Source organism: Agelaius tricolor, unplaced genomic scaffold (assembly GCF_023055355.1).
Source record: "Agelaius tricolor isolate 1412-34295 unplaced genomic scaffold, bAgeTri1.0.p SCAF_6, whole genome shotgun sequence".
Lineage (NCBI taxonomy): Eukaryota > Metazoa > Chordata > Aves > Passeriformes > Icteridae > Agelaius > Agelaius tricolor.
In genome coordinates this window covers 43,999,113-44,025,769 of record NW_027269266.1, presented here as the reverse complement: position 1 = coordinate 44,025,769, position 26,657 = coordinate 43,999,113, and the positions used below count along the sequence as shown (strand labels likewise).

Here is a 26,657-nt window from a genome sequence, read left to right as displayed (position 1 = left end):
AAAAAGCCATACTATGCAGAAGATCACTGAAAAAATAGATTTATTTATAAAAGAGGTGTAAAGATCTCCCAGGAGAGCCGACTGTCCTCACTGCCAGCTGAAATCAGCAAGAGCAGAGTCATCTCCAAAGCTCAGTCTCAAGTATGTAACAGGCTGTGAATTTCTGATCTCATTAGGACTTCTTTCCTTCTTTGAACATGAATATTCTTGTGTACATTCCCATACCTTCCTATAATAGCCAGGTGTTGCTGTGGGCAAGTGTAAATGTACGGGGGTTTTGTAATGGTATTGCCAAAGAAACAAATGCTCCAAAGCAACTGCATGGGATTACTGGGAGATGAGCTGTCTGACGTTAGTAAGTTATTTAGTCATTGGGCAAACATCTACTCCAGACTATGTCACGATAGTTTCTGCTCAGTTTTCCCTTGCAAAGTCCCCAGATGTTTAACAAGCAGGAGACAAACTGCTGTTCACTGGGAGGAACCTGCTTCTGTCTGAAACGTGGCACTTCCAAACACAGAATGGTTTGGATGGAAGGGACCTTTAAAGGCCATCAAGTCGAAACCCCTTGCAATGAGCGGTGACATCTTCAAATAGATCCGCTTGCCCCGAGCCTTGTCCAACCTGTCTGTGAATGTTCCCAGGGATGGGGCATCCACCATTTCTCTGGGCAACCTCTGCCAGTGTTTCGCCACTGTCATCACAACACATTTCTTCCTAATATCTAGTCTGAATCTGCCAAAGTGGTTTAAAATCATTACTCTTCGTCTGGGTAAAAAAGTCTGGCCCCAACTTTAAGCTCCCTTTAGGCACTGAAGCTCAGAGATGCTTTAGCAGGCAAGGGGCCGAGGGGGAAAGGGGAATTTGGTGACAGACAAATCAAACCCCTTTCGGTAAGTGTAAATGATGTCGGGAATGGGCAGGGAAAAGCGTTTAGGGCAGGAATGACACCTCTCTGCCAACGACCCACACCTCCGGCGCCCCGCCAAGCCGGCTCCACCCCGCCGCGCCGGGGCCGGGGCCGGGCCGGAGGCAGCGCCCGGGCGGGGCCGAGCCGGCCGGGAGGAAGAGGAGGGATTTCACCTGCCCAGCCCGGCCCGCCTCTCCAGGTGCCAGGTGGAGCAGGAAGCGGTGGCGGCGGCGCCGGAGGGGACCCGCGCCCGCCTGCGGCGCCGGGCCCATGAGGGGAGATGGCGGCGGGCCGAGCGCTGGCCGCGCTCCTGGCCATGCTCCTGGCCGCCTCGGCGCAGCTGATCCCGCGGGAAGGTACGGACAGGGACAGGGATGGGGATGGACCGGCTCCCCCCCACCCTCGGCTCGGTTCCCCCCACCCTCGGCTCGGTTCCCCCTACTCCCACCCCGGTTCCCATCACCCCCACCCGGGGCTCCGCTGCCATCCCCTCCCCGCCGCCCCTCAGGGGCTGCCCGGGCCGGCGGGACCCGCCCGATGCGCGGCTGAGCCCGGACTCGCTTTGGTTGGCGGCACCGTAGGCGAGAGACTGATAACTCTGCCTTTATCCCCGTGTGCTGCTGCTGATTTAATAACTATTAGTTATTTAAAAGGGGCGGGGGTGGTGGGGTAGAATCGCGCCCGTAATGTTTGTGCGGTGGGACATTTCAGTTTCAGCACTTCTAGTCAGAATGCTCCCTTTTCTTTCTCTTGGAAAATGCTAACAAGAAAAATTACTTGATCTTTACATCCTTGCTTGCTGGAGTATTGACTATGCAAGTAACTTCACAAAGTCCTTTTCCCTGGACGCCAGAGGGGCAGCTGAACTCTTTGTAAAGAGCAGAAGCTCCTTGGTCTGTGTTCTGTGTGGGATCGTGCAGTTGCCCGAGTTTTTCAGCAGAGAATGGTATTATTGATATAGAACAACGGGTAGACCGTATGCAGGGAAATGGAAAGGTTTATATGCCCAGCCGAGTCAGATAGTTAAGGGCCCACAACCAGCTCTGCATCTGTTGAAATTCCTGGATGCTTGTTGAAATCCCATGTATCTAACCCTGTGTGCGACCCCAAAAGAATTCCAGTTATGAACACAGGGACAGAGTGTGGTGTTTTCCTCAATTTCCAAAGCTGCTTGATTACAAAAAATGCTCATCCTCAAGTCTAAATAGTCTAACTGCTATCTGTAGTCCTTTCAAAGGCTCTTGAGGTACGAGTCCTTATGTACAAAATAACTGGTAGTTATTTGAAGTGACTGTAAATTGCCTAAAGAGTCTGGATGTGAAATTTATGCCTTTTTAATATTTCTATTGCCTTTGACTGCACTGGTTCTGCTGAAGTGGAGCTCAGGCCATTATTATCATGAACAATACATGCAAAATGTTTCCTTTGAAATTGGGCAGCCCTAAGGTTTAAGTTTCAAGCTGTGCAGTCTTTTAAATAAAATATTTGCATTTAATGTATTGCCTCTGAGTTGAGTGAATAACAGCAATTTGCCTCTCTAAGCCTCTTCAAAGGAAAAAGAAAATATAATGCCGTTTAATAATTGTGCTTTGTTTTCAGAGTAAACAAATATTTAAAACCTTAGGTGGCTCAGCACTAGAAGCAGAGGAGGCAGACTGTCCAAGGATTTTAGCTTAATCTAGAGGAACGTGGGAGAAAGAGCACCCCAACCTCTGGCCTTGCTCTTTGGCAAATCCTGAAGTTGCTGTTTGCAGCAAAGTTAGTGACAGTTAAGTCACACAAAACGCCACTGGTAGACCCAGTGGTTTGTTGCCACTGATGGTGGCCCCTCTTCCTACCTCCTTCAGTCCTTTTCTTTCCAACCGCAGGCTTCCACCCGCTGGTCTGTCTCCTGCACAAGCACCACCACTCCTGTGTGCCAGGTCCTCTTCTGTCACCCTCTCAAATTCTCTAACGTGGTGCTTCCTCCTCTTTGAGAAGCCCTGGTCCTCCCAAAAAGAGGTGGCTCAGACTCAGCTACCTTGGCAGACTGAAGGTTGGGATGGTGTGAGCGGGACATGAGGCAGAGGGGAGTGGGGCCTTCCCGGGTTTGTTGGCACGTGAGACCTTGTGTGTCTTTCCTTCCAGTGGGAACTGCTGTTGTTATTGCACAACCAAAACTGTTGGAACATTTCCCTGAGCAAAGATTTGTCCTGAAAGCCCAACACAGCTCAAGTTAAGATTTTCCTCTGCAGGCCTGCGTAGTTTGTAATTTTTAAAGAGTTCCTGTTGCTCTGGTGCTGATGTTGGCTCTGCTGTTGCTGTGCTTTGGCTGCCACTCTTTCCTTGGTTGGAGCTTCCTTCCTTTCAGCAAGGCCAGGTTTAGGCTGGGTGTGCACGTGGGGTGTGGATGAGGCACACGTGGCTCCTCCTGGGGAGTGGTGATGCTCTGCTGGGACAGCTACAAATTTTGGTGCGCCTGTCTCTAAAGCCGTCTCTTATCATCCTCAGTGAAGTTCTTTCTCCTCTCACCTCCCTGCTCCACCCTTTCCCAGCAGGTACAGTATTACAGTGGTGTTCCTTTAGGAAGGTGTAGGTGGGGCATGGCTGGTCACATTGTTCTCAGAGGAGCTTGTGGTTTTCTTGAGATGCAACTTAATGCGTAAAGTAAATTATCAAGTGAAAGATTGGTTCTAACTTATAGCTGGAAAACGACAGAAAGAAGTATTTGGTGTGCTGGCTGCGCATGGACGTGGGAGTGTGAACGGAGTATTGCATATCTGACCTTTGAAAGTGTGTTTTCCAACTAAAAATGAGTTTCTTTGAGGCACTAATAATGAAGTTAATCAGGTTTCTGTGCTGTCTATGAAACATAAACGTTTCAGGTTTAAAGTATCCTTATTAATGTGATAAAATCTGCATGTGTATTCTGGGCTTTGTCTTTAAAATGTCATTGTTATAATAAGTGAATTTAGAGATAGTGCCAAGTTGATTCTTGCTCTACCCTCCAGTCATCTTTTTCTTGGCAACTGACTGATTTGAGTCACACGTCAGTCCTAACATGTAAAGCTGCTTCATTTAATAAAATAAAAAGCCCTGAGCTGTTAGCAGGGTCATTCTGCTGCTCTGACAGAATATAAATAACAACCGTGTTTGTTCTCTTCTGAAAGTCAGTGGAAACTGGATTATTTCCATTCTGAATCACCATTTGTTCATATCATTGAGACCTCTCCTTTTAAGACTACAACCAAAGTACATGTGTTGTAACCTTTTTTTTTTTTTTTTGCTTGCCTCATGCCATTATCAGTCTGGAGTGCTAACTTTTTTTCCTCTAGAAACTAATGTGTTTATAGTAAATTATTTATAGTGTGTCTCAGTTCTGATACTACTACCTTAAATTCTCTTCCAGAAAATATCCCTTTTTTTTTCCTTTTCGCAATTCCAGAACTTTGTGTGTTTGAAATCTTTGTTTTTAAGAGGTGAGCCTTGTCTGTGTGTGTTTTTCATTCGCCTATAAGTCTGAAGGGATGTAGAGGTGATGGGAAGGGTTGAGTGAGTGTGTAAGGTGATAGGAATGTGAATCAATGTAAACATTGGTACACTGAGCTGAATTTATTGTCCATAGCAGCACAAATAACCACCAGTTTGAGTGCCCCCCACTAGAGATCCCCAGTAAGTTTGTTGTCTCTGGAGTTGTGTGAATGAAGTTCCTCCTAAGAGCTGGAATCTTGTTCCTGGGCTTACTCAAAACTGGAAGCGCCAACAAATAGCAGCCCCTTGGCTACAAAGTGGCCCAGGAGAGAAGAAACGAGATGTGATGAGCCAGCTCCTGGGCCTGGCTCCTTAGGTGGCTGGTGTCTTTTTTGTGCCTGGGGTTGTCATTTGATGTGGTGGCTCAGCAGCCAAAAATAATTAGGGGAAAGTATGCTGAAAAGGATTATTTCTTGGCACTGATTCAAGGCAAAGGACTAGTCACGGGAGAAACAAGGTGAGAGGATTTGAGGCTGATGAATCTCATGTCCAGAGTACCACCATGGACCTGTGACATGGAGGAGGTTATTTGTTAGCTAGAAGGTTGTCTTCCTCTCATTTTTATTACAATTCTGTGTGTTGCCCTGCTATACTACAAGGAGAGTTTCCTGATGGAAATCAGGGCTTGCTGTATGAAATAGAGGAAGAACCTTTCCCCAGCCTGATATCCGATACTATTTGGGTCAGTTGTGCTTAGGCTTGTTAATTGCTTGTATGAATTATCTTATCTACAGATAATGTTGGAATAGAAAAAAAAAAGTAGGAGAAAACTATTGAAAAATAATCTGAGTTCTTGAAATATGTAATAGCAGCAGCAGTATTTTTACAAATAAGTGTTGCCAGGGTTCAGTTTATTAATGTAGCCCTTATCACTTAGCCTAATTGATATTTATACCAGCATATGGTAAATGAAAAGCTTTGTGATCCGCAACTGCCAAACCCTCAGTCTTAGGCAGAGGCTGAACAACTTTGTTCTTAGTGCATTCCAGAAATATTTCAAATTGGAAATAGCGTGAGGTACCCTCCTGTGCTGAGAGCAAAGTCAAGATACTTTTGGCTTTACCTGTGTTGACTAAAGCTGTGGGTGACAGGGGCATGGTCTGTTTGCAGATTAGTGTAGATGATGGCTGAATAGCTCCTTTCTTCACCAGTTCTTTTTTTTTTTTTTTTATTCCATTCTCATTTGCTTTCCGTTATTGCTGATGGAAAAACATGACCTTCTTCAGGTGCTGGGCAGAAGAGCAGTGAATGTGTGTGGAGTTGTACCCCTTCATGTTGTGGCTGTAGTGGGATCAGTGGTGGTGCTGGGTTATTCCTGGGGCTGTGGGGGAAGCTGAGAGCTGCTCACCACTGCCATGAGTGGAATGTGCCTCTGAGCTGAGCTGACCAGTTCTCTTACAGCAGCAAACTCCTCCTGCTCTCTTCTGGGTGCTCCCTGGAGCTCTCCCTTTGGATGTTTTCTGGTCTTGGTGTCTTTGCAAGAGCTCCTAGAAAGACTCAGCTGTAGCAAAGCACATATTAGCTAGAGAATATGGGCAAAATAGTCTTGGATGCCAGTTTTGATCTAAATGAGCTCTTTTGTTGGACTACTCTTGTAATCTTCTGTTAAAATATTTTTTAAAATCTGCACCTTTAATAATTTCTGTAATTTATAAACCTTTGCCTGACAGGGGGGAAAAGCTAAAGATATCACTTAACAAAGCACTTCCAGCAGTTTCTGGGACAGCATCCAACTCACTGGTGTGGTGTCTCTGTCAAACCTCAGCTCTGGAGAGGACAACACACCCACTGCAGCAGGGGTTGGCTTGTTGGAACCAAACCATTAACCAGTTCCTGAAGAGCAGCTGCTGACTTTGTGCTCTCTTAGTAGGATTCAGCCAGTAGGGCGAGGTCACCATCCTTTGATTCGTAAACTTCTTGAATATCTTGCAGATGTTACCATAGGGTTTCTTCTTGCTTCACATCTGCTTGTGCCACCAGGGTGTGAAGGAAAGGACGTGGGCTGGGCTGCATTGTTGGCTGCTGGCCTTTACAGCCAGAGCAGAGCAACGTCTTGAGTTTCTGTACTGGCTGGTGACAGAGGAAAGGGTTTGCTGCCTGCAGCTGAGCCTGCCTGGTGTGGGTAGTATTGATGGGACCTCCTGGAAGACCTTCAGCTGAAGAACTGTGCTATAGTGTCTAGTAGATAGGCATTTCAATATGTTAGTAAGATCTAGTCTGTCTGTGGGTGCCCAGGCTGCCATTACTGTGGAAAAAGTGTTTTTTTTAAGAATTTGTCTCCTGTACCAGGGATAAAGTCTCTACTTTACCTGTTCTATTGGACACCTTTTAACAAGGGTGCCACAGGGCAGCTGCTTTGAGCTGTGCCTTTTGTTTTCTTGGGGAACAAAGTGAGTGTGGTTACTTGATGTCAGATCAAACTCTTATTTTGGAGGTAGGATAATGCTGGCATTTTGGAGTTGGTCCTGGATTTTCTGAGTCCCTGGCTGTGAGACAGAGGAGAGAGCAAGTTTTGAGGAGTGGAAAGAGAGGATTTGGAGTTCATCAGAAGTGAGACTAAGAGCTGACAGCAGGATGTTTGGTGTGGGAGGGATCCCTGATTGCGAAATGCGCTTTTACACCTTTGTCAACCAGAGCCAAGACTGAAGAGCTGCTCAGACATGCTCTGAGATGTTGTCCTTTTGCTGGCTTAAATCAAGGTAGGGATGAAAAACTATGCAAGCAAACACCTCTTTGATCAAGGGAGGCTCCTGCAGGGACCTGTGTGGTGTCAATGTTTCTCCAGGCAGTGTGACATTTTCTCCTCAAGCTGTGCAGACCTATGTGTCAAACATTTTATACATTGTACGCTGGTGGTCAGCTCATAGACAGAGGCTTGCTGAGCTCTCTATCTCACAATGTTGCTTCTACAGAAGCAACAACACTTCATATCTGTAAAATAATAATTAGGAAAAGTCAGCTGAGAGTCAGCAGTGTCTCTTTCACACTTGTGGTGAAAAAAAGCTTCTTTTAAAAAATCTATTGCATGAGTTATATGTGTCTTAATTATCTTCCAGAAAGGTTCTAGAGAAAGCTGTATATGTACAGAAATGTATAGTTTTTGGGGTTTTTCTTCAGTTATTTTTAAATCTGAAGGTATTTTATTCCTGTTAGGCATTACAAATTAATGAATTAACAACTTTTGAGTGAGCAACCTTGTTGGCCTGGGGTGCTGACTGATCTCTGGTGAGCTATGTTGGAATGGCTTGTAACATCACTATGCCAGAAGTGTCTGCCCTTCCTCCTTGATGAGGAGGAAACGACCTACCTCTCGCCTGCTTTGCATCCCCATCCTGGCTATCAGTTCAAACAATCACTTTAGAAGAAGTGAAGATTAGGGGGCTGTTCTGTGATGGCTGAGAAATGGGCATTCTTCCCCAGGAGCCCTCTCCTGAGGCCTGGTTAGCATGGCATAATAGCAATTGGCAACATCTATCTCCTAAGAGTTTACAAGCTTTGCAGAGTTATCACTGTGATATTCTGAGTGATTCCCTGAAAGTAATCCTTTCACAAGATATGGACCCCATAGCCCAGACAAGTGTGGTGGTGGAAGACAGGTCCAAATACGAGGAGATAATCATGTAATGTAGGGAGTAGTTTACATTGAAATGAAGAAGGGTTCACTGTAGTTTGTGATGGTGATGTCTCTTTTGCTGCTCACAGCACTGGTCAGGAGGTGAGAGGAGTCCTAACTGTCTGTGAGTCCCTGACTAACTTTGCTAAGGGCTTGAAGACTGCAAAGGCAGTCACCTGGATTACGTTGCTGGTGAGACTGGAGGAGTGGATGGTGCTTAGGCAGTTGGGTGCTGCAATTGGACTGGAGAGATGGACTCAAATTGTCAAAGATGTTAGTAAGACAGGTGCAAAACAACTGAGTTGGCAAAGCAGGGAGATGTTTACTCTTTCAAATATTCCTTGATGTGCTTTTGGCCAATTTGAGTGAACTGTGCAGTGAATTGTGATGCAATTCACAATTCACTGGTGTGAATTCAGTGTGGTGGTGAGGTGATGCACCACCCCACTGAGTTACTGTGTTATATACGCCTTGCTTCCCACCCTCTTGCCATGGCTCTTGCAGCAGATTGTGTGTAGTGGAATAACCTCAGCAGGCTCTGAGAGTGCCTGCAGGTCAGCATCCCTGCAGGGGCTCGGAAGAGGCAGTGAGCCTCCAGGAGAACCTGCCAAGCTGTAGTGGCAAACAGCATCCCTGTGCTATCCTCGTCCCAAGCTGGTGGCACAATTCCTGCAGGGAAAGAGCCTGTTCTCTGGAGAGGCGTGTTGGTTGTGTGGGTTCAGATCCCCCTGAGGCAGAACAGGGCTTTGGATACAGGTATTTCATAATCAGAGCAAGTTGCTGCTACTCGTCTTGCGGCTCCTCCAGCTCATGAATGGTGGCTGAGTCAGCCCCATCCAACTGGGTTTCGGTAAAAATGGCTGTCATGGAACAAGCCTGGGATTTAACCGGAATGAGCAAACCCACAGTTTCTGTACATAATTCCAGGATAAATTAACATCTGGGATTTCGTTGTAGGTTTTGTTTTCTTGGTCTGACTGGGGCTTTTTTGATTGTTTTAATCCACCCAGTCAAGTCGTGTGAAACAATCCATAGATCCTTATGGGTAAATTACTGCAATAAAATGCAGCTGTCAAGCCAAAACTAGTTGGACTCTGTTCTAGCTCCTACTTTGTGTAGCAAGGCACTTTACATAGCCATAAAATTGCTGTTCTGCCAAGTCCTTTGCTTGTGTATACGTACACACACTCCGTATGAGTGCTACTGCCCTGACTATTTGCCAGCTGTCTTCTACATTGCACTCCCTCTTGTACAGGAAAAATCTCCTTTTGACATTTATATATACATGTTAAAATTACTATGAGCTTGTCAGTAAATAAATTTAGGCTCAACTCTCTGGAGAAATTTAATTTGTTTTACACTATGCAGCTTGCTTCTAACCCCAGTGGAAGAGCTCTGAGTGCTAACATAAAAGTTTGAAAATATCATCTTCTTAGTAAAAAGCTGTGTGCAGAGAGGGGCATTACTCTAGCAATTGAGGGATGCTGTGATGAGAAAACTCTCATGAAGGCATTCTGAAATGAAGATGAGCAGTAGAAAAATCCAGTTGTGGAAAGGCAGGGTGTCAATTGAGATTAGGGCAATTGATGAAACATCCAGGGGAGGCTGCAAAACTGTAATTGCTTAGAGGAAAAAAGAATAGGGTGAGATCAGCTGTCTGCATCAGCTATGAACCAGCTCAGGACTGCAGGCTGTACCTCTAACATCTTCTAGCTGAACAATTCCATTGTTGTATAGACAGAGACGAGATCCAGCTTGGCAATGCTTCCTCATGTTGGTTTGGATATCCTGTGTGTCATCCCTGTGCAGCAGCAATAAGGCGTGGAAATTGCTTCTTTTCAGGAAATGTGTCCAGTTACTGGTAATCCTAATAAAAAGGCATGCAGTGGGAGTCACAGACAAAGAGAGATTGGTGTGACTCATGGGGAGACTCACTCGTGTTTATAAAAGCTCTCCAATGAAGGTGCTCTTTAAGTAGTCCCTCTGTCGTGCTGCTCATGTGTGGCTGTAGTTTGGGGAGTTTTAGCCATTTGTTCGTTTGTTTTTAATGACTTTGGGATCACTGCATATATGTCCCGCGTGATTCTTTTATTCTACTTTTCCTATTAGATTTGATAGTCTAATGCAGCTTAGCACATCCCTAGCAGCTGTCTGCTGTTGGCATAAGAGCACCACGCTCTTATTTCTTGGCCAAAATTATTATCTGTGGATTTTCATCTGTGCAAGCTGTTTGTTTATGCACAGAAGGTGTCTGTTCTTATGTGGGCTTCTAGCAGGCAACTTTGCTGGCCTGATTTGGTATAGATCTGCATCTTTCTTGCCTACTGCTGTGATGATATATATATATATTTATATTGATCATTGAAAACACTTCTGTGATTTTGGGCAGGTTCTGTTTAGGAAAGCTGAGGAATGGGATAAATCTGTGCTAGAAAACAATATTGACCTGACAAATATTTGATATTCTTGCAGAGAGATCAAATGAAGAATGATTATATGGTCATGAAGTCAGTAAGAGGAGCAGAAAGGAGGGGGGAAAAAGCCCAGAAAGCCAAATTTGGGTCTTTCAGGGGCTGGGGAAGAGGATACTTTGTTTTGACCCTTGTAGGAGCCTTTGCTGATTTCAAAGCATTGAAAATTTCTGTTCTTTGGTTTCGGCTCAGGGTGTGTATTTGTTTTGATTTAAAACTAGTCACGTGCTTAAGGCTATGCCTAAACTTAATCCTCATGACTAAAAATTAGAGCCATGTGCCAGCATGTGGTGGATGAGTGCTGGCTGTTGGTGGTCCTGGTCCCTGTCCTGCCAGATTGGCCATATGGCTGTGCTGTCCCAGGGATGGGGAAACGACCAGTGATAACTGTTTGACCAGAGAATTAGAAAGCAGACTTTTCAGTAATACTTATAAACTTACAAGGTGAGTATGGCAGTTACCTTGTGCAAGAAAGAAATGTATTTTGTCCATAGTTATTAATTATTTGGTTTATGTTATTAACACATCATGTCTGGATGACTTAAACAGTGGAAAAGTTATGAACATCATGGTCAAAGGTGTTTTGTACGCTAAGTGTTGTAAAATAAAACCCCAAGAGAACTCAAAAAGAACGCAGTGTTATGGAAAATAGAACTCTGGGCTGGATTGGAAGTAGTTGTTAAACTTTCTTTTCTGGACACTGCTTCCTCCTGAAGAATGAGGAAGAGCAGCACTGAGTAAAGCTTGCTTGGCTTTACTCTCTTCCCCACCCCATGGACATTGCCCTCGCAATTGTCCCCTGTCTGCTCTAGAAGGTCATTGTACAGGCAGTTCCCAGCTACACCATCATCTTTTTTATTTCCTCAGCAAAATCCATATTGAAAACCTCTTTTCTAAGGCAGAAACACAGATGTAAACTGTGCCAGCCATTGGAAGAGGTAGGAGAATGCAGTGTAGGCTCTCAGGTCAGAGAACTGTTCTGTCACTTAAAGGCAGTAGGAAAGTTACTCAGTGACCAGGTACTTACTAATGGTATTGGAGAGTTGGTAAACTTGTGGTTAAAAATATGTGCTGCAGTCTTCCAGGCCTCGTGGTGTTTGAGATTTTCATTTGAAACCTTTGATCCTGGAGGCAAATAGGTAAGGGAGTTTCAAGGACTTACTAAGTCTTTTGACTCCAAGATTGTGTAGAAAAGCTGCAAAAAGGCTCAAGACCAACGAAACTGATGGGCTCTGCCTCTGAGTACTCTATTCTGCCCTGCTTCCCCTAGCAGTGGGGGTTTTGATGCCTGATGTTACCAAACCTGGAGCCACAATGTTTCCAGTGTCAGGGACGGACTATGCTGACTACTCGGTCCCTGGGGCTTTTGCAAAGCATTGCAGTGAAAGTCAGGTCCTGCAAAGCCATGAGATTCCTGTAAAAATTAGGAGGTTTTTGAGCCTCTCTTCAATAGAACAGATGGTTTTTGTGTGAAATTGAGTCACTAATGCAATAAGCTGCTTTCAGCAGCTGCGATGACTGGAGCTTTCAGCTGGGTGGGTCTGTCTGTTGAGGGTCTCTGGTGTGCTCGTGTGCCATTAGAGGGCTCTGCTGATCAAGGATTCCCATGGTGTGTTCAGCCCTGCTCCCCACAACCCCACCAGGTGAGCCCCTGCATGTCTGGGCTCTGATCAGCATCCTTATCACCCCTGCACCAGCAGCAGCTGGTGTGGAGCAGACTGGTGCTCCAGGGATGCTGAGCAGTTGGACAGCCTGGGGCATCCTGCAGATGTGTGTGAGCCAGCTGTTCTCCTACACCTTCCTGACATGCTGCCTGGTAATTGGAATGGCTTCGGGGCTCCCTCAGGGCACTGCTCTGCTGGGTTTGCCAGCACAAATCTTTTTTCATTGAGGTTAATGAGCACGAGGATTCCCAACCTGGCATATGGGCAGAGCTTTGTCATGCAGCCCTGTGTGATGTACCACTCAAGGCAGAGATGTTTTTGAACCGACCTTGGGGTACCTTTTATTTCTAGATCTCTTACTGTTTTTTTATATGCATGATTTTCTTCTCATATGCACTAAAAGCTCAAGTACTGTAGAAACTGAGATTCTATCTTCCATACACCAAAATAAGAAATGGAGAACAATGAAAACAAGCAGCAGAAAACTTACTGTCTGTCAAATAAGGAATGTAGAACAATGAAAACAAGCAGCAGAAACTTACTGTCTGTCCTGCCCTCAGATTTTCACCTGGGGCTGGGGTATGGTTGACTTTACTGCAAACTTACCTTATTTCAGCTGGGGCTGGCCTCATTATTTGCTAAGCATCCAACTGAAGTTAATAATAGTCATCTTGAATGTCCAGTTGGTACTCTCTGGTGTCTTATATTATGTGTATATTTTTAGAAGACAATCAGGTTTGAGTCATTTTTTTTATAAACTGCTACCTGTAAAATAAAAGATTATTCAGCAAGGAGTTTATTCAGTGACTCTAGTATTTCCTGTGAGTGCTGCTCCTGCATCTGGCAGTACTTGAGGATGGGTGAAATATTTCCCAAAAGCTGTGAATCAATGATGGTTGTGTCAGAGATAGAGAGGAAGTGTCCAAGCACACACACTCTGTTCCAGGCCACAGATGCCTTCTGTGCTGGTGAGGGGCACTGCACAGACATCCTGTACCTTCAGGGAATGAGTTGTGAAGGGTGGGGAGGGTGGGAGAGGGCCATGACTGCACCTAAAAGTATCTGTTGATTTGTGCTTTTGGTATTGCTGGAATACCTCATCTGGCCTGCAGTAACTGTTGAGGTATACCCAGAAATTCATCTCTTACCATTGTCTGTGATTAAAGCTGAAGCTTGTTTTTTTGTTTGACTGCTGAATAAACTTCCTGAATTGAGTCGTGACTTGATGGGCGCCTTCAGAAATGAAGCAGGCTGTGTAATAACAAACTGAAAAAAAAATCAGGAGAACAACAATTTGGAAGGAATAGCTGAGCTACTTTTTAATTGTGAAGTAAATGATACTGGCGAGGGTAAATTGGAGCAGAACTGATTGTGCACAAATTCCCTGTACACTTCTCCTGGGCACATGCAGTAAATATGTTTTTATGTTGTCTGTGCTGAAGAGAGGAGGCATTTTCTATTGGTACAGCACCAGAGGCTCCTGAGAGGTGGATGCTAATATTCCTTTGGACACTGTGGCATCTGTGGGGCTGTGTGGAGAGCCTGGTGCTCCTCATATGGCTAGTAACAGGACACCTCTGTTCTATGTATTTTTTCTTTTTTAGCTTCCTTTACAATCTCTCTTCATAAAGCGGACAACACCACAGTTACGATTAAACTGAAACCTGGTCTTCAAGCAAATTGTCGAATCCGCATGAAATATGTCATCATGTCTGAACTCAAGATAAAGCCTGGGGACAATGTGACCTTTACCTTCACCTGTGGTACTCCAGAGAAGTATTTCATCACAGAAATTCAGAAAAATATTGGTAAGATACAGATTTTTGATTTTTCCCCAGTAGTAATTTTCCTCTGGTAAAACCAAATGCTTTTTTTCCTGCTGCTGTATTAAAGTATCTGCCATAATCTTAGGTAAGAAGAAATCTTTGAGCACTGATAAATAACCTTGAATGACTGCTACAACTATGCAAGCTGAAGAAGTCTGTATTGCAGCTGGCAGAATTAATGTTGATTTGGCTGTGCTGGAAACAGCTAGAATGCAGTTTGCTGCATTAATTCCTTGCTGCTTTTCCTTTTCCCACAATTTATAAACCGATCAAAGAATCTTTTTGTTCCTGACAAAAGCCTCTGAACACTTACAATAATATATTATGTATTTGATGAACAACTTGGTTGTGTCTATAAGGACAACAGAAACATTGAAGACCTGCACATGTTTTTTTATCTTTAATGAATGTTATTGAAGTCAAAAAACTGTAAATTCAGAAGTGTAACTAAAACTTCTTCTGCTTTGAATGTTATCCCTGGTGTATGTACTCTTTAATGGCATGAACACGTGCTACTTCTCAACTAGATCCCAAACTTCATTGGGTATTCAGTCTTTAGTAACATCTTCATTATTTTTGGGGTGATGTTCAAGAATAATTCTCTTAGTGTTTTGGAATTTTATTCATATGATTCATGCAGATAGCAACGCTCACTGTATCTCATATATTTGCAAGATACACTAGTGATATTTCTTCTTTTAAGTCAAAGCCTAGACATGGATTAAAGTTACTTATTTTGAGTGTCAATCAATTGCTTGGATTTTTCAGATAAAAGTTTTCTGGCTTCCCCTCAGAATCCTGCAGTGGCATTTGTTGTTGTTAATCTGGACACCAAGGGAAGAAAAACACAGTTGCTGGCAAGGAGTAAAACATTTAAAGATTAATTATTTGCCAGGAACTCTCTGGGGGACATGGGATAAAATGGATTCTCTAGATCTGTGATTTCTAGCTCTCTTGACACTGCATTTGTCCCTTTTGCCGGTTGAGACTCTGCCCTATTCACTAAGTACCTTCTAAATTCTTCAGCAAACAAGGCGGAATACTAGGAACAATGAATCCTTCCTATTACTCAGCCTGACTAAAGCAGGTTTATCCTGTCTGTTCTATGGGCTGGGAGTCCTGTTTGGAGACAGCCTGTGACCATGTTAGAGGAGTGTCTTTTAGTGCACATAGAAGAAAACATGAGTGCCACCTGAAAATTGTGATAATAGCAAGGAAGGGGAAGTATCAAACTCCCCTTTTAATGGAATGCTTTCCAGAGTGTATCACAGCTCTTCTCTCTCTGCATTTAGACTGTGTGTCAGGCCCATGTCCCTTTGGAGATGTTCATCTTTACCCACCGGGGCTACCTCGCCTTAACAGGACTTACATCTGGGACGTGAAGGCAAGTACAAAAGCTGGACTTGAACTAAAATTTTCTACCTCCTGGCTAAGGCAGATTGAACCAGGAGAGACGTGCCCAGACGCCATTAGCTACAACATCAACAGCTCTATTGATAATGCCACGGTCAACATCGGCACTTTCTGCAGGAATGGCTCTGTGTCCCGCGTCAAGCTGCTGGGAGGAGTTGTCATGTCCCTGCACCTCCCGTGGCACTTGCCTCTCACCACCTCAGGCTTCAACATAGCCAGCAGGGCTTCCATAAAACGTGAGTAGTGCAGCTGCCTCCTGCAGATTGCAGCAGAATCTATTTCAACCTTTCTTCACAGCTAACCTTCCATTTTTGGTGCTGCTATCCCTAACTCCCTTTCACTTCATCTGTTCTGGAAACTATTGCTGTATGATTTTTAGTTTAGTTAGATGGTGTTCTTCTGGAGTCAAAGTATTTGATGTACATTAATAATTTTAAATCTCTTTAAACTTCCTAAAACTTAAACATACTTGCTTTCTTGTTTTTGTGAATTCAGCTAGGTGAGACAAGGTAGTATAATTAGAATGAGCCAGAGAGTTTTTTGTTGGTTGAGCTGTGTAGTTTGGCTTGTTTATTTATTTATTTTTAAAAGTTTCTTTAACTTCTGGAGCCTCAAACCAATACCTCTCTTCAGGAGAGGAGTGTGGGAAAAGGTGAAGCAGTGCCTGGAAGGCACAGGAGGCTGCATAAATACATTAATCTGTTTCAACCTGCACGGTAACATAAACCGTTGTGTAATAATCTTCCTAAAATACCTGGAATATTATACAGCAATCAGTGGGTTACTTTGTGATCTCATGACAAAACTTTCTCTGTACTTGAATTCTAGTGCTTTTGCTATCAGTTATAAAAGAAACCCGGTCCAGGTTCAAGCTTCTAGAACATGACTGTTTTGTATAATTCCTGGCACTCCTTACACTTGCACATCATCACTGGAGTCCTAGAGTGGGACCATAATCTCTATGTACCCAACTTCACGCTGCCAAGAGTCATCCAAGGATAAAGTGTCTTATGCAGCCTGCATGTTTCACATTTGTGTTTTAATATGCCTATCTGAGGCTCTTTGCTGGTGTGCTTTTTTTAAATTTAGGAGGTTTTTGTAAAGAGAGCTACATGCTGCTATAAAAGCTTGCAGCTTTTGTTTCCCAAAACCCAGTGAAGCAGAAGCACTTATCAGGCTGTGTGTTTGCTCTTGCAAATCCAAATGTAGAAGTAGGAATTAGGATCTTGCCCTTGCCAATAATAAAGGCTTGTCTGTCCATGTGCTTGAAAGGTTAACCTGCTAAACTGCAAATGCAGTATTAATACATTCCTTACCTTTTCTGTAATTGAAGACATAAGAATCAACTCAAATATATGTTTTAGTCTAAGCGTTTTGTAATAACCTAGCTTGTAGCTGGAGTGGGTGATCTCTCTGTCAAAAGAAAGACTCTGCTTCTTGGGTGCTAGATATGCCAGTGTGTCTTCAGTAACTGGAACTTATTTTATGTGTTGTGATTCCCTCCCTGTTTTAGGGTTGTGCATCATTGAATCCATTTTGAAGAGGGAGTCTTCAATCACCCTGATGTCCCCTAACTACCCGCTGGGCTTTCCAGAAGATGAGCTGATGACGTGGCAGTTTGTGATTCCTCCCAGCCTGAGAGCAAGCGTGTTCTTCCACAACTACAGCCTCTCCAACTGCGAAAGGAAGGAGGAGAGGGTGGAGTACTACATCCCCGGCTCCCCCAGCAACCCGGAGGTGTTCAAGCTGAGCGACAGCCAGCCTGCCAATATTGCTGGCACTTTCAACATGTCCCTGCAGGGCTGTGATCAGGATGCCCAGAACCCCGGCATTCTTCGCCTGCTCTTCCAAGTTGTTGTTCAGCACCCACAGGTTGATGAGAGTAAGTACCTGCCTGCCTCTTTTGTTGCTTTCAGATGTCTGGCATGAGCACCACAAGGGAGATAAATACTCTTTTTTGTTATTTTCCTTGTACTTTGGTCCCTCTATGAGTTTAAGGAGATTGCCGAGCAATGCTGAGGCCTGTTTTATTGCCCATGGTACCACTGACCACACGTACAGCAAGGCAAGCAGCGATGCTGAAATGTGCAATTTGCAATGGACTATTTAGTGCTGCTGTATTTTTTACACCGTAACTTATAAATGGAGACTCCTTTCTATTTCCAGCACCTGAATCATGTAATTGAAAAATGCCTTTAACAGTTCTGCTTTCAGACATGAGATTCAACATTTTAAAGGTCATTCTTTAAAGCGTGACCCCAGTTTTTTGTTCCCTGCGTGAGCAGTTGCTCCTAACAAGGTGAAACCCGCTGTCATGGTAAATAGCAAGATTTGTGGTATTATTAACTGGTGAATTGAGAGATGTAAAATTGTCTCTGTATTGGTAATGGCATCAATATGCATCTTCCCTTCTTTTCTTCCTTTGAGTTTTAATTTTGCTTCCTAGAGGAAGTTGAACATCAACAAGTGTGAAGAAGTCACATTAAATACGAAAGTTGTACTAATAATATCCCCTCCATTCTTGGATGTTCTTTACATTCCTTTCTCTATACTGAGAAAATATTTTTTTTCTGTTTTCTAGCCCCAAATTCAGATTGGTTTAGCACAATGACTTATAATACCAGAGCATTTCTCTAAAAACAGAAATAAAAGGCCTGTCTAGGTAATGAGCCAAGGAGTTTGTGATTTAGCCTCTGACTTTGCAACTCTGACCTCAGTTCAAGGTGAAGGTTAATAATCAAGGTGCACTTACTGCAAAAGAGCAGGTGGAGGAAAGTACACACTTGACTGCCACTGTGTCAGGAGCTACTTAGCGGTTTCCAGGTAATTTTAGAGAGAATAAGGTTTGAATGACTTGTGAGCTGAAGTCACATATCCAGAAAGGATCTGTAGCATCTCACGGTTACAGTTCTTTCTTTGTCTGTGTAGCCTGGCTCTGTTTATGAACAGCAAATCCTCACAGAATTGCTGTTAACAAAATTGTGTTTGCTTACATTTATTGTGTGTTGCATCTCAGAAGCTAGACAGAATGAAAACATTATATTCAGTTAATCAGCTTTATCTCCCTTCTTCTTTTGAAAGCAAAAATAATTTTAATATATTTATGGCCAGGAGACAAGACGATAATCATGTAAAAAATCAAAACCAGGTTGTCATTCCGTGAATGAAATGCAAGTAATAAACCATTTGGATTTAAGAGACAACAGTGGTTTCTCTAGGGATTTTATAGGATTTCATGATTGATTTTGTAGTTATATAAGTTCCATCAAAGATTCAAATTCAGCCCTCAGGTTGCCATCTGCAACATTGCTCTTATTAAAAATGCATTGCTATCTGCATATTCTCAAAGCTTCCACAGCTGTCTGTGGTGCTTGTCATTAAATAAGAAGAAAATATGGCTCTTTCCAGTCATAATAACTTCTTGATCTAACTCTTCCTGTGTTTAGCTGCTGCAGGAAAATACATTGTGAAAAATGACAACCTTGCGGTGGGAGTCCTAGGTTACATGCTTGGTTGTGCCAATGACTTGGATGAGTCCATTTGACCACTTGCCTTTTTGTCTGCCTGATTTCCCACACAGGAGAAAGCTATTTTATTCACCTTTTGTGTATGACTGAGATCTGTAGCTAAAGCTAAAACCAGAAAATGAAGAGTAGTAATAGAATATGTGTGTATATAGGTACTCTATTTCCCCCCCTGTCCTTTGAAGAATCATTGAACGGTTTGGGTTGGAAAGAACCTTAAAGATGATCCAGTTCCAAACTGCCCCGCCGTGGGCAGGGACACTTCCACTAGGCCAGCTTGCTTTTTTTAACGTCAGAGAGGTGACTTAGTAACAGCACCAGGATGTTGCGTGGATCCAAAATCTATCTATCCACATGACAGTCAACCTTTATGAGCTACACTTGCATTTTCTTTTCTTCTTTCCTTCTGTTTTCTCCTTCCAGATGTTCCAAGAAGAGGTGAGGGAAGTTCTGCTTCACACTATGCTTCTTGGCTGTAATTGCTCTGGGATGTTTTTTTGTTGCAGATGTCACCCATTTGGTTGACCTGAGCAAGGAGAAGAACATGACTGTGACAATACACTTGGAAGGGTGGCCCAGCCGCACGCCCCTCATGTCTGAGCCCATATGCCTGATCTGCAAGGATCCTCGCACCTGCGACCGTGCCTTGACTTTAACCTCTGGTGCTGTCTACAGGATCTCCTTCCTGTGCAAGGACTTGTCCCAGCTGAGGATCACAGCTGAAAAAGGCATAGGTACTACAAAAGTGGTTTAATCCTGTTTCTTAGGGAATGCTTTTGCATGTTTTTCCCCAGGGGTCAACCAAACTTGTTCCGTTGCTTTGGCTTTAAATTGAGGTTGGAAACCAGGTGTTGGCCAGCTGGGAGATGGGTGCAATGAATCTGGAGGTGACCTTGTTCAGTACATCGTTCTACCTTTAAGAATAGAAACTGCGTAGTTATTCCTAGAAGAGAAGAGATAGAAGTCACCTAAGTCACTGCGAATTATGGAAACGGAGCCAGAGACCCATAAATCTGCCCATGAAAATGCAGGACCAAGGTTGCCATCAGGAAGGCATCTTGTTCTGCATGCATGTCCCCTTGATGTAGGATTTCCCCAGATGCTTCCAACTACAGGTAGAAAAGAGATTTGAAGTATCCGTACCTTGACTGGTCTGCAGCAGTGCCCCAGTCAGCAGGTATATCTTGAGTGAGGGCCTTTGAATATGTTTCTGTCTGTTTCTTTGGTGTCCTGCACCTATTAAGGAAAAACTTAAATACAAACAACATGCGTTTGGATAAAGGTTATTAAGAGAGGATATTTTCTTAGGTAAATCCTTATCTTGGCCTGTAATGCAAGCCTGGCAGTACTCTGCGTGTGCCCAGCTATTTCCTCTGCATGAAATACTCAGCTCTTTGGGTTTTGTTTTTGTTTTTGCAGGCTGTATGGATATTCGTTGGTGTCAGAAGAAGATTTATTCCCTTTCAGTGCCCAAGGCTATTACCCGATTGCCAATTCGACTGCATAAGTTTAATTGGAAGCTCTTGGCCACTGATATGATCAACGTAGAAATTACGTCTCCGTCCTTGAAACTTCAGCAACCCATCCCAGAGCAGAGGTGCAACACGAGCTACAGTTACAGCATTGTTAGTGCCACCCCAGAGACAGAGCTGAATCTTGGTGTATTCTGTCCTGGTGGATCTATTGAAAAGATTCAGATGAGGAATAATATCACCATATCCTTAAAACCATTTGGTAAAGGATTCATCAATGAGTCTATCCCTCAGGATTTGAAAATGTCTTTTGTGCCACATATTAAAGGTAAGGTAGTAGATTTTGTACTACTTTGTTCTACAGTGATAGATCTCTCAATAGGCTTATTAAAGCACATATGGGTGAACAGAAATTAGGAGTTCAATCCTTTAGCAATGACTCTATGACTAGACTCTTGAATCAGTCTTTATCTGAACTAGTGATGTGGTTTATTTTGGGAAGAGAAAAGGAACATTGTATTCCGGGTAGTGGATAGTTGATTGTGGCAAATTCTGCAGGTATGTCTTTGTTTATTGTGATAACATTGATTTGGGAAAGGACAATAATTATCAAAATTAAGTTTTCTTTTATTCTTTCCCTTTTGCTACAGATGAGTGCATATTCACCGTGAGCCCAAATCCACAAGCTAAAGTTTACTTGCAGACTCCCAACTCGCCTTATGGTTTGCCTCCTTACGTTTCCATATCCTGGTTCATCACTGTGCCCAGCAAACAGACTGCCCGCCTCAGGTTCTCCAAGGACCGCATGGGCATCGCCTGTGAGACGGGCCGTGCCTACGTCAACATCAAGGAGGAGGCGCCGGGAGCAGAGGAGATTGTGCGCCGCGAGGACGAGCTCCTGCCCCAGCCCCGGAACATGCTCCACAGCTTCTGGGTGAACGTCTCCAACTGTAGGCCTGCGGATAAGACACAGCTGACCTTGCAGTTCTGGGTGACTTTGGCTGACAAGCAGCTAGGTGAGTGCTGTGAGGTTGTGGTGGTTTGTTTTCTGCTTGTTTCCTTGCTTTCCCTTGAAGTAACAGTAATGGATGATGGTCCTCCTTGGATGTAGATTCCTGCCTTTGGAAAAGTCTGTCCCTCAAAAACTTCCCAGAGTTTCATCTGGATATTTCTAGGAGCTGGCGAAGAAGGAGGGGTTTTAATGTGGTATGGTTTTTTGGGGGGTGGAAGGTGTGTTTCTGGATTTTCTTTCGTTGACGCAAGAAATGGCAAGGATCAAGGTAGTAAGACTAGATTTCATTTTAAAAAATTAATTTAGCTTTTTTAATTGGAGATAATAGACAGAATATATAATAAGATCAAGTGATGTTTTTCCCTTCCAGGGTCACAGACCTAGTGAACAGCTTGGGATTTGATTATGCAAACTTATTCATCCAAGTAGTCCTCACTTCTTGTTAGCAGCTCAATTAGTCTCAGTGTTCACATGAGCAAGAAATCCTCCCTAGGACAGGTCTGATCATTTAATGGAGATTGGGCCCTGACTGCTACCAGCAAATTCTGTTTTCTTGTTCTCTTTCATCTCCCTGGAACATAAACAGTTTTTAAAGAAAAGATGAGGGGGCATTTTTAGGGTAGGCTTTGCTTATGTAAATTTGCTTCACATTTGCAATTTCTAATTTTTTGATCTTTTTTTTTTTTCAATCTGTGCTTCTTTTGAAACTAGCGGCATTTTTCTTTGCTCATGCATGGACTTCCCTAATCAATTTTATGACTCCTAGAAAACCCCAGGTCAACACAACCTGTGTATTTCAGAGGAAAGGATGGTTTTGAGGGGAATCTATGGAAATGCCACTATTTCTTCTTTTGAGTCCTTCTCTGTTTCTTTCTGTGCTTTCATCTCTTCCTTGCCTATTCAGCCAGAGACATGTGAGGTGCTTTAGGTAAGTTTAGCAGTGCATGAGCTCTATCAAAAACTCTTGGAAGTGGGTGGGTTGGTTGGGTTTTTTGGTTGTCCATCATTGCCAACAGCAGGAGCTTGTTGTTGCTTGGCCTCCAGTCTCTTGGAAATGGCTTGTGTTGCCCTGTGGCAGGCATGGCTTAGGAACTCCTGCTCTGCCAGCAGCTGCTATGCTTAGAAGCTCTTAAAGGGGTTCAAACCCAGACAGATTTTAGGAGAAGGCTGGGTGTTCCTTCTTTTGCTCAGTGTCCTTTTTCCTTGTCTGTTTGCAGACCTTGGAATCATACTTGCTGTGGTGGCTGGCGCTGGAGTTCTCACAGTGATTGGACTGACCGTGTGCTGTGTTAAGAAGAAGTAAGTTCATAATTCAGCATGTGTAACTTAGCAGTTCAAGAGAGCATTTTGGGAGAACTGCTGGGCCCTCTGTTTCATGTGTAGATATCCTTTGAACCAAGGTCTAAAGCATGAGGAGGACATGGTGGAAGTAGTGTTGACCCCAGGAATGCTTCTTTACTCTAAATTGACAAACTTCAAAGGCAGAGCAGTGTTTCTGGAGTCACATTACTTCAACCTGCAGAGCACTGCTTACCTTGGCCTTAAGTGCAGGCTTTTGGGTGTACTGTGAGTCAGGTGTTTGTTGGACTTCCTCAGCAGTCCCTGCAATGTGAAATCCCAATGAATGTGGCTGTTGCATGCATGACTCCACTCAAGCCTTTGTTCAAACAAGATGTGAACTCATCCAGATACACTAAGAGTTTTCTTTCATGCATACAGCCTCCAGCAACTTCTGGAGTTTGCACATCAAGTGGGAACAATTTTCTGTGAGGTGAGATGAGCCCTAGGGGAGAGAAGTGGGTTGTGCAAAGCTTACATGCATGGCATTACTCATATGAGCCGAGTCTGGAGTCATTGATAGCCTGGGCTTTCTCATACATGTATGCTCAGTGTTGTCAAGGTGGTTGGTCCTGAAGATGTAGAGCTGGAACGAATTTATGCAATATGGTGACTAGTGCAGTTAGGGGCACATTTTCCTGCCACACAGGAAAGACTTCACAAACACAGGCTTAAAAGTCTTCAGTTCAGCCTTTGTTCTTTCCAATTTAGGGGCAGTCATTCAGGAAAGCATAATTAAGAAAAATTAATTTGATTTTCATTTTGACCCACTACCTTGTCCTCAGTAACATAGCCTTGTTTTTGTGAGGACCTAATGGTCTCTGGGTCTTACAAATGCCTGTGGAAATTGTGGGACTTCTGCACAGCCAGAATCCCAGTGCTTGGGAGAACATTGGAGTTAATCTTGCAAACTTGAGGGTCAGCAGAGCAGCAGTGGGTAACCAAACAGCATGAAGTTGTATTCTGCTCTGTTAAAAAAGAACATCTAGGCTCAAGAATTATTTCTCCCAAAATTGCAAGTAAAGCCTTTAATCCAGGTAGGCTGCCTGACACTGTGTGCTTGGGATGAGTGGACAGAAGCTGTTGTTACTGAGTTCCAGCACGCCAGACGTGTTGTTTTTGACCTGTTAACAATTTCACCTCTGTAACAGGAAGAAGAAAACCCAGAATCCCATGGTGGGAGTGTACAATGATAACGTGAATACCCAGATGCCTGGAAGGAAAGGCTCATTCAGAAAAGGGAGGCAAAACAATGAGTCTCATGTCTATGCAGTTATTGATGATGCTGTGGTCTATGGACACTTGCTGAAGGAGTCCAATGGCTCCGTCTCTCCAGAAGTCGATGTCTACCGGCCTTTTGATGGACCCATTGGTAGCACGCCACCTTCTCCACCTCCATTCTCCTTCAAAAAAGACATTAAACGCTCTTCTAACCCCGAGGAGGAGCCTCTGCCCCTGATGGACATAGACCAAGACACTTACACGTTTGCTCATCAGAAATCAGGGCAGTCAGAGGACAATGGAGAGGCAAATAAAAAGGATAAGGGAGATACAGGCATACCCTTGCTGGAAAATAAGGAACCAGATGGTTTAGTGGGGTAATTTTATGCCACAGTTTTCTGTGGAAACACAGGTGTAAGGACAGTGGCCTAAGACAAAAACATACTGAAGAGGAGTGTTATTTTTAATATGTTTTTATCTTGTTTTGTTTCATTTGTGTGTTTTCAGTTGTTTTTTGTCCTTTTTTTTAACTTTAGCTGTTGATAGCTTTCAGTTTTAAAGTGAGCACCTAGCAAACTCAATTCCAGTCAGGACTCTCCAGGACTGGTTGTGAAACAGGTGCCAAAGGTGTGCTTCTGCTTTTTACCACATGGGCATCAGGAAAGTTAATTCCTAACCACCAGCTTAAAATTGGCCACTGGTAGTGGGGAGAGTGTTCTGTCCAGTATTTCCTCCTGTCACAAGCCATTATTTATCTGAGTGTTGGTTGGTGACTCCTAGCAGATGCAGACTGCATCCCTGTCTCAAGGCAGCTCCAGGTTGCACACATCCAGGTGATCTGCTAATATCTGACCAAATCCAAAAAATTTAAAATCTGACCATCCTTTCCATCACTTGTAGCTTGAAAATCCATCAGATTTAGCAGGCCAGTGGCTATGTGAGTGTAGTGAAAGACCACGTGTGCTGCTAGGAAAAGCTCTGTGCCTGTAAATCAGTGTGATCATTTGAGCTTGGACTCTTCTCCTTCAGAAGATAAGTTATGGATTTTCTCTAAGTTTCAGCTGATGTTGTTATACTTGGATTCCACCATGCGAGCTTACACCAAAGACTATTTTATTTGCTCTTTGACAAAAACAATTTCAAAAGTCTAAACCAATTTGTGGTTCTGTTCAGGTGCCTGTGACATTCGCATTTTACTAATACCTTGCACTTTCGGTTCAAATGAGAGTAAGGATTCAATAAAGAAATAATGATGTGGTCATTCATCTGTTTACCAGTGCTTTTCACTTCACCTGTTACTAAGGTTTACAATACAGGGTAAAAAAAAATTGTTTACAGCACCTGGTATCTCTGAAATGCAAAAAATGAATCCATAAGAAAAGCCTAGATGTTTTGGTTTTTTTTTTTTTTTTTTGGTGTATCACTCTGAATTTAGCGACCATGTTGTTATGCTGGTGGGGACAGTTTTTGACTTCTGTCAGAACTTACACTTCAGTTGTCTAGCTGCCCCTGAAAGGTGTCTTTTGAAATCAGGTCTCATTTAAGTGCTGTAGTTAGCATGCCCCTCAGTTTCTGTGCCTTTGACAACACAAGGGCCAAATTCCTTGTGGCAATGAAGTTGCCTTTTATTTATGAACATCTGCCTTGTCCAGGTGTGCAGTTTACTGAGGATGTTTGTAATTTTGTGTGCAGCACTAGACTCAACAACTGGAGAATTTCTCTCCAAAAACCTTACCATGACTGTTTCTGGCCTAGTGATACACAGAGGTGACATGAACCTTTTAGACGAGTGTTGCATGCAATGATGCTAAACATATAATAATATTTAAAACTAAAATGCCTTTATTAGAAACCTTACTGTTTACATTAAGTAAAACTGTGGATTTCTTCCTGTGTTAACTATGCTGGCACTGCTCATTGACTATTTGGTCAAGTGTGTGAATTTAACAGTGTGTTAATACTGCTTGGACCTCTACACAAATCAGTATAATGTCATACCTGGCACAGTTTTCTGTAGCATTTATCAAAACACATGCCAGCTAAAAGTGCCTTTAATTGTTCCAGGTACCTTCCTGCTCATTTTTATCACTTTCAATACAGAAATGTGTATCCCTAGATCTCTGGCTACTCACTGGAATCAAAGTGTACTGGATGATTTTGATGTCATTTGAGAACTTAAAAAGATTTCTGCAATACTGGTATCAGTTTTTCTCAGGTAACTGAATTGCCAAAACCTATTTTATCAGAGTAGTCCAGTTGTGCATTTGTCTGATCAATGTTCCTCACTTCTGTTTTATTGAATAGTCTGTAAAAGAAATTCAAGGCTTTCTTATCCCTCTAGCTCAACTTCTTCAGTTCCTTAGATGAAATTTTTAGTTCGTGTCTCTTGTCACCAACAGGAAGAAAACATAAAGGAGGTTGGGCATTTGTTCACAGCCTCTTGATCCTTGAGAATATGATTCTTGTTGACTGATACTTTTATGTGCTCCAATTCAGCTTTTCATGCAACAGTATAAACCTTATTTTATAGATGTCCCCAGTCTAAGGTTGACCTTCACTATGCTTATTTGGTGTGTGTAAAGGAAGAGCTCAGGCACAGATTTCAGTTTGTTTTACATTAAGAGAAAGTTGTGACTTAATTTTTTTATTATTATTAAATAAATAAATGATAATGCTACTGCCA

The 26,657-nt window shown here is 43.3% G+C and overlaps 1 protein-coding gene across 7 annotated transcripts; it reads left to right on the top strand.

Annotated features, from left to right (window-relative positions):
* Positions 1-986: 986 nt before the first annotated feature.
* On the top strand, positions 987-26,657 carry CDCP1 (CUB domain containing protein 1). Of its 7 annotated transcripts, none has more exons than XR_011679585.1 (10): positions 987-1,266; positions 13,773-13,976; positions 15,287-15,643; positions 16,921-17,289; positions 19,438-19,665; positions 20,351-20,731; positions 21,054-21,419; positions 22,320-22,343; positions 22,633-22,714; positions 23,905-23,959. XR_011679585.1 is itself a non-coding variant. In XM_071429604.1 (9 exons), the coding sequence occupies exons 1-9, from the start codon at positions 1,191-1,193 to the stop codon at positions 24,353-24,355; spliced, it is 2,514 nt and encodes an 837-aa protein (XP_071285705.1). In that variant the 5' UTR covers positions 988-1,190; the 3' UTR covers positions 24,356-26,657. The 7 variants fall into 7 exon arrangements, 2 of the variants coding, with proteins under 2 accessions (XP_071285706.1, XP_071285705.1); XR_011679584.1 differs by having other exon boundaries at positions 22,182-22,343; positions 23,905-23,947; XR_011679582.1 differs by having other exon boundaries at positions 22,127-22,343; positions 23,905-23,947.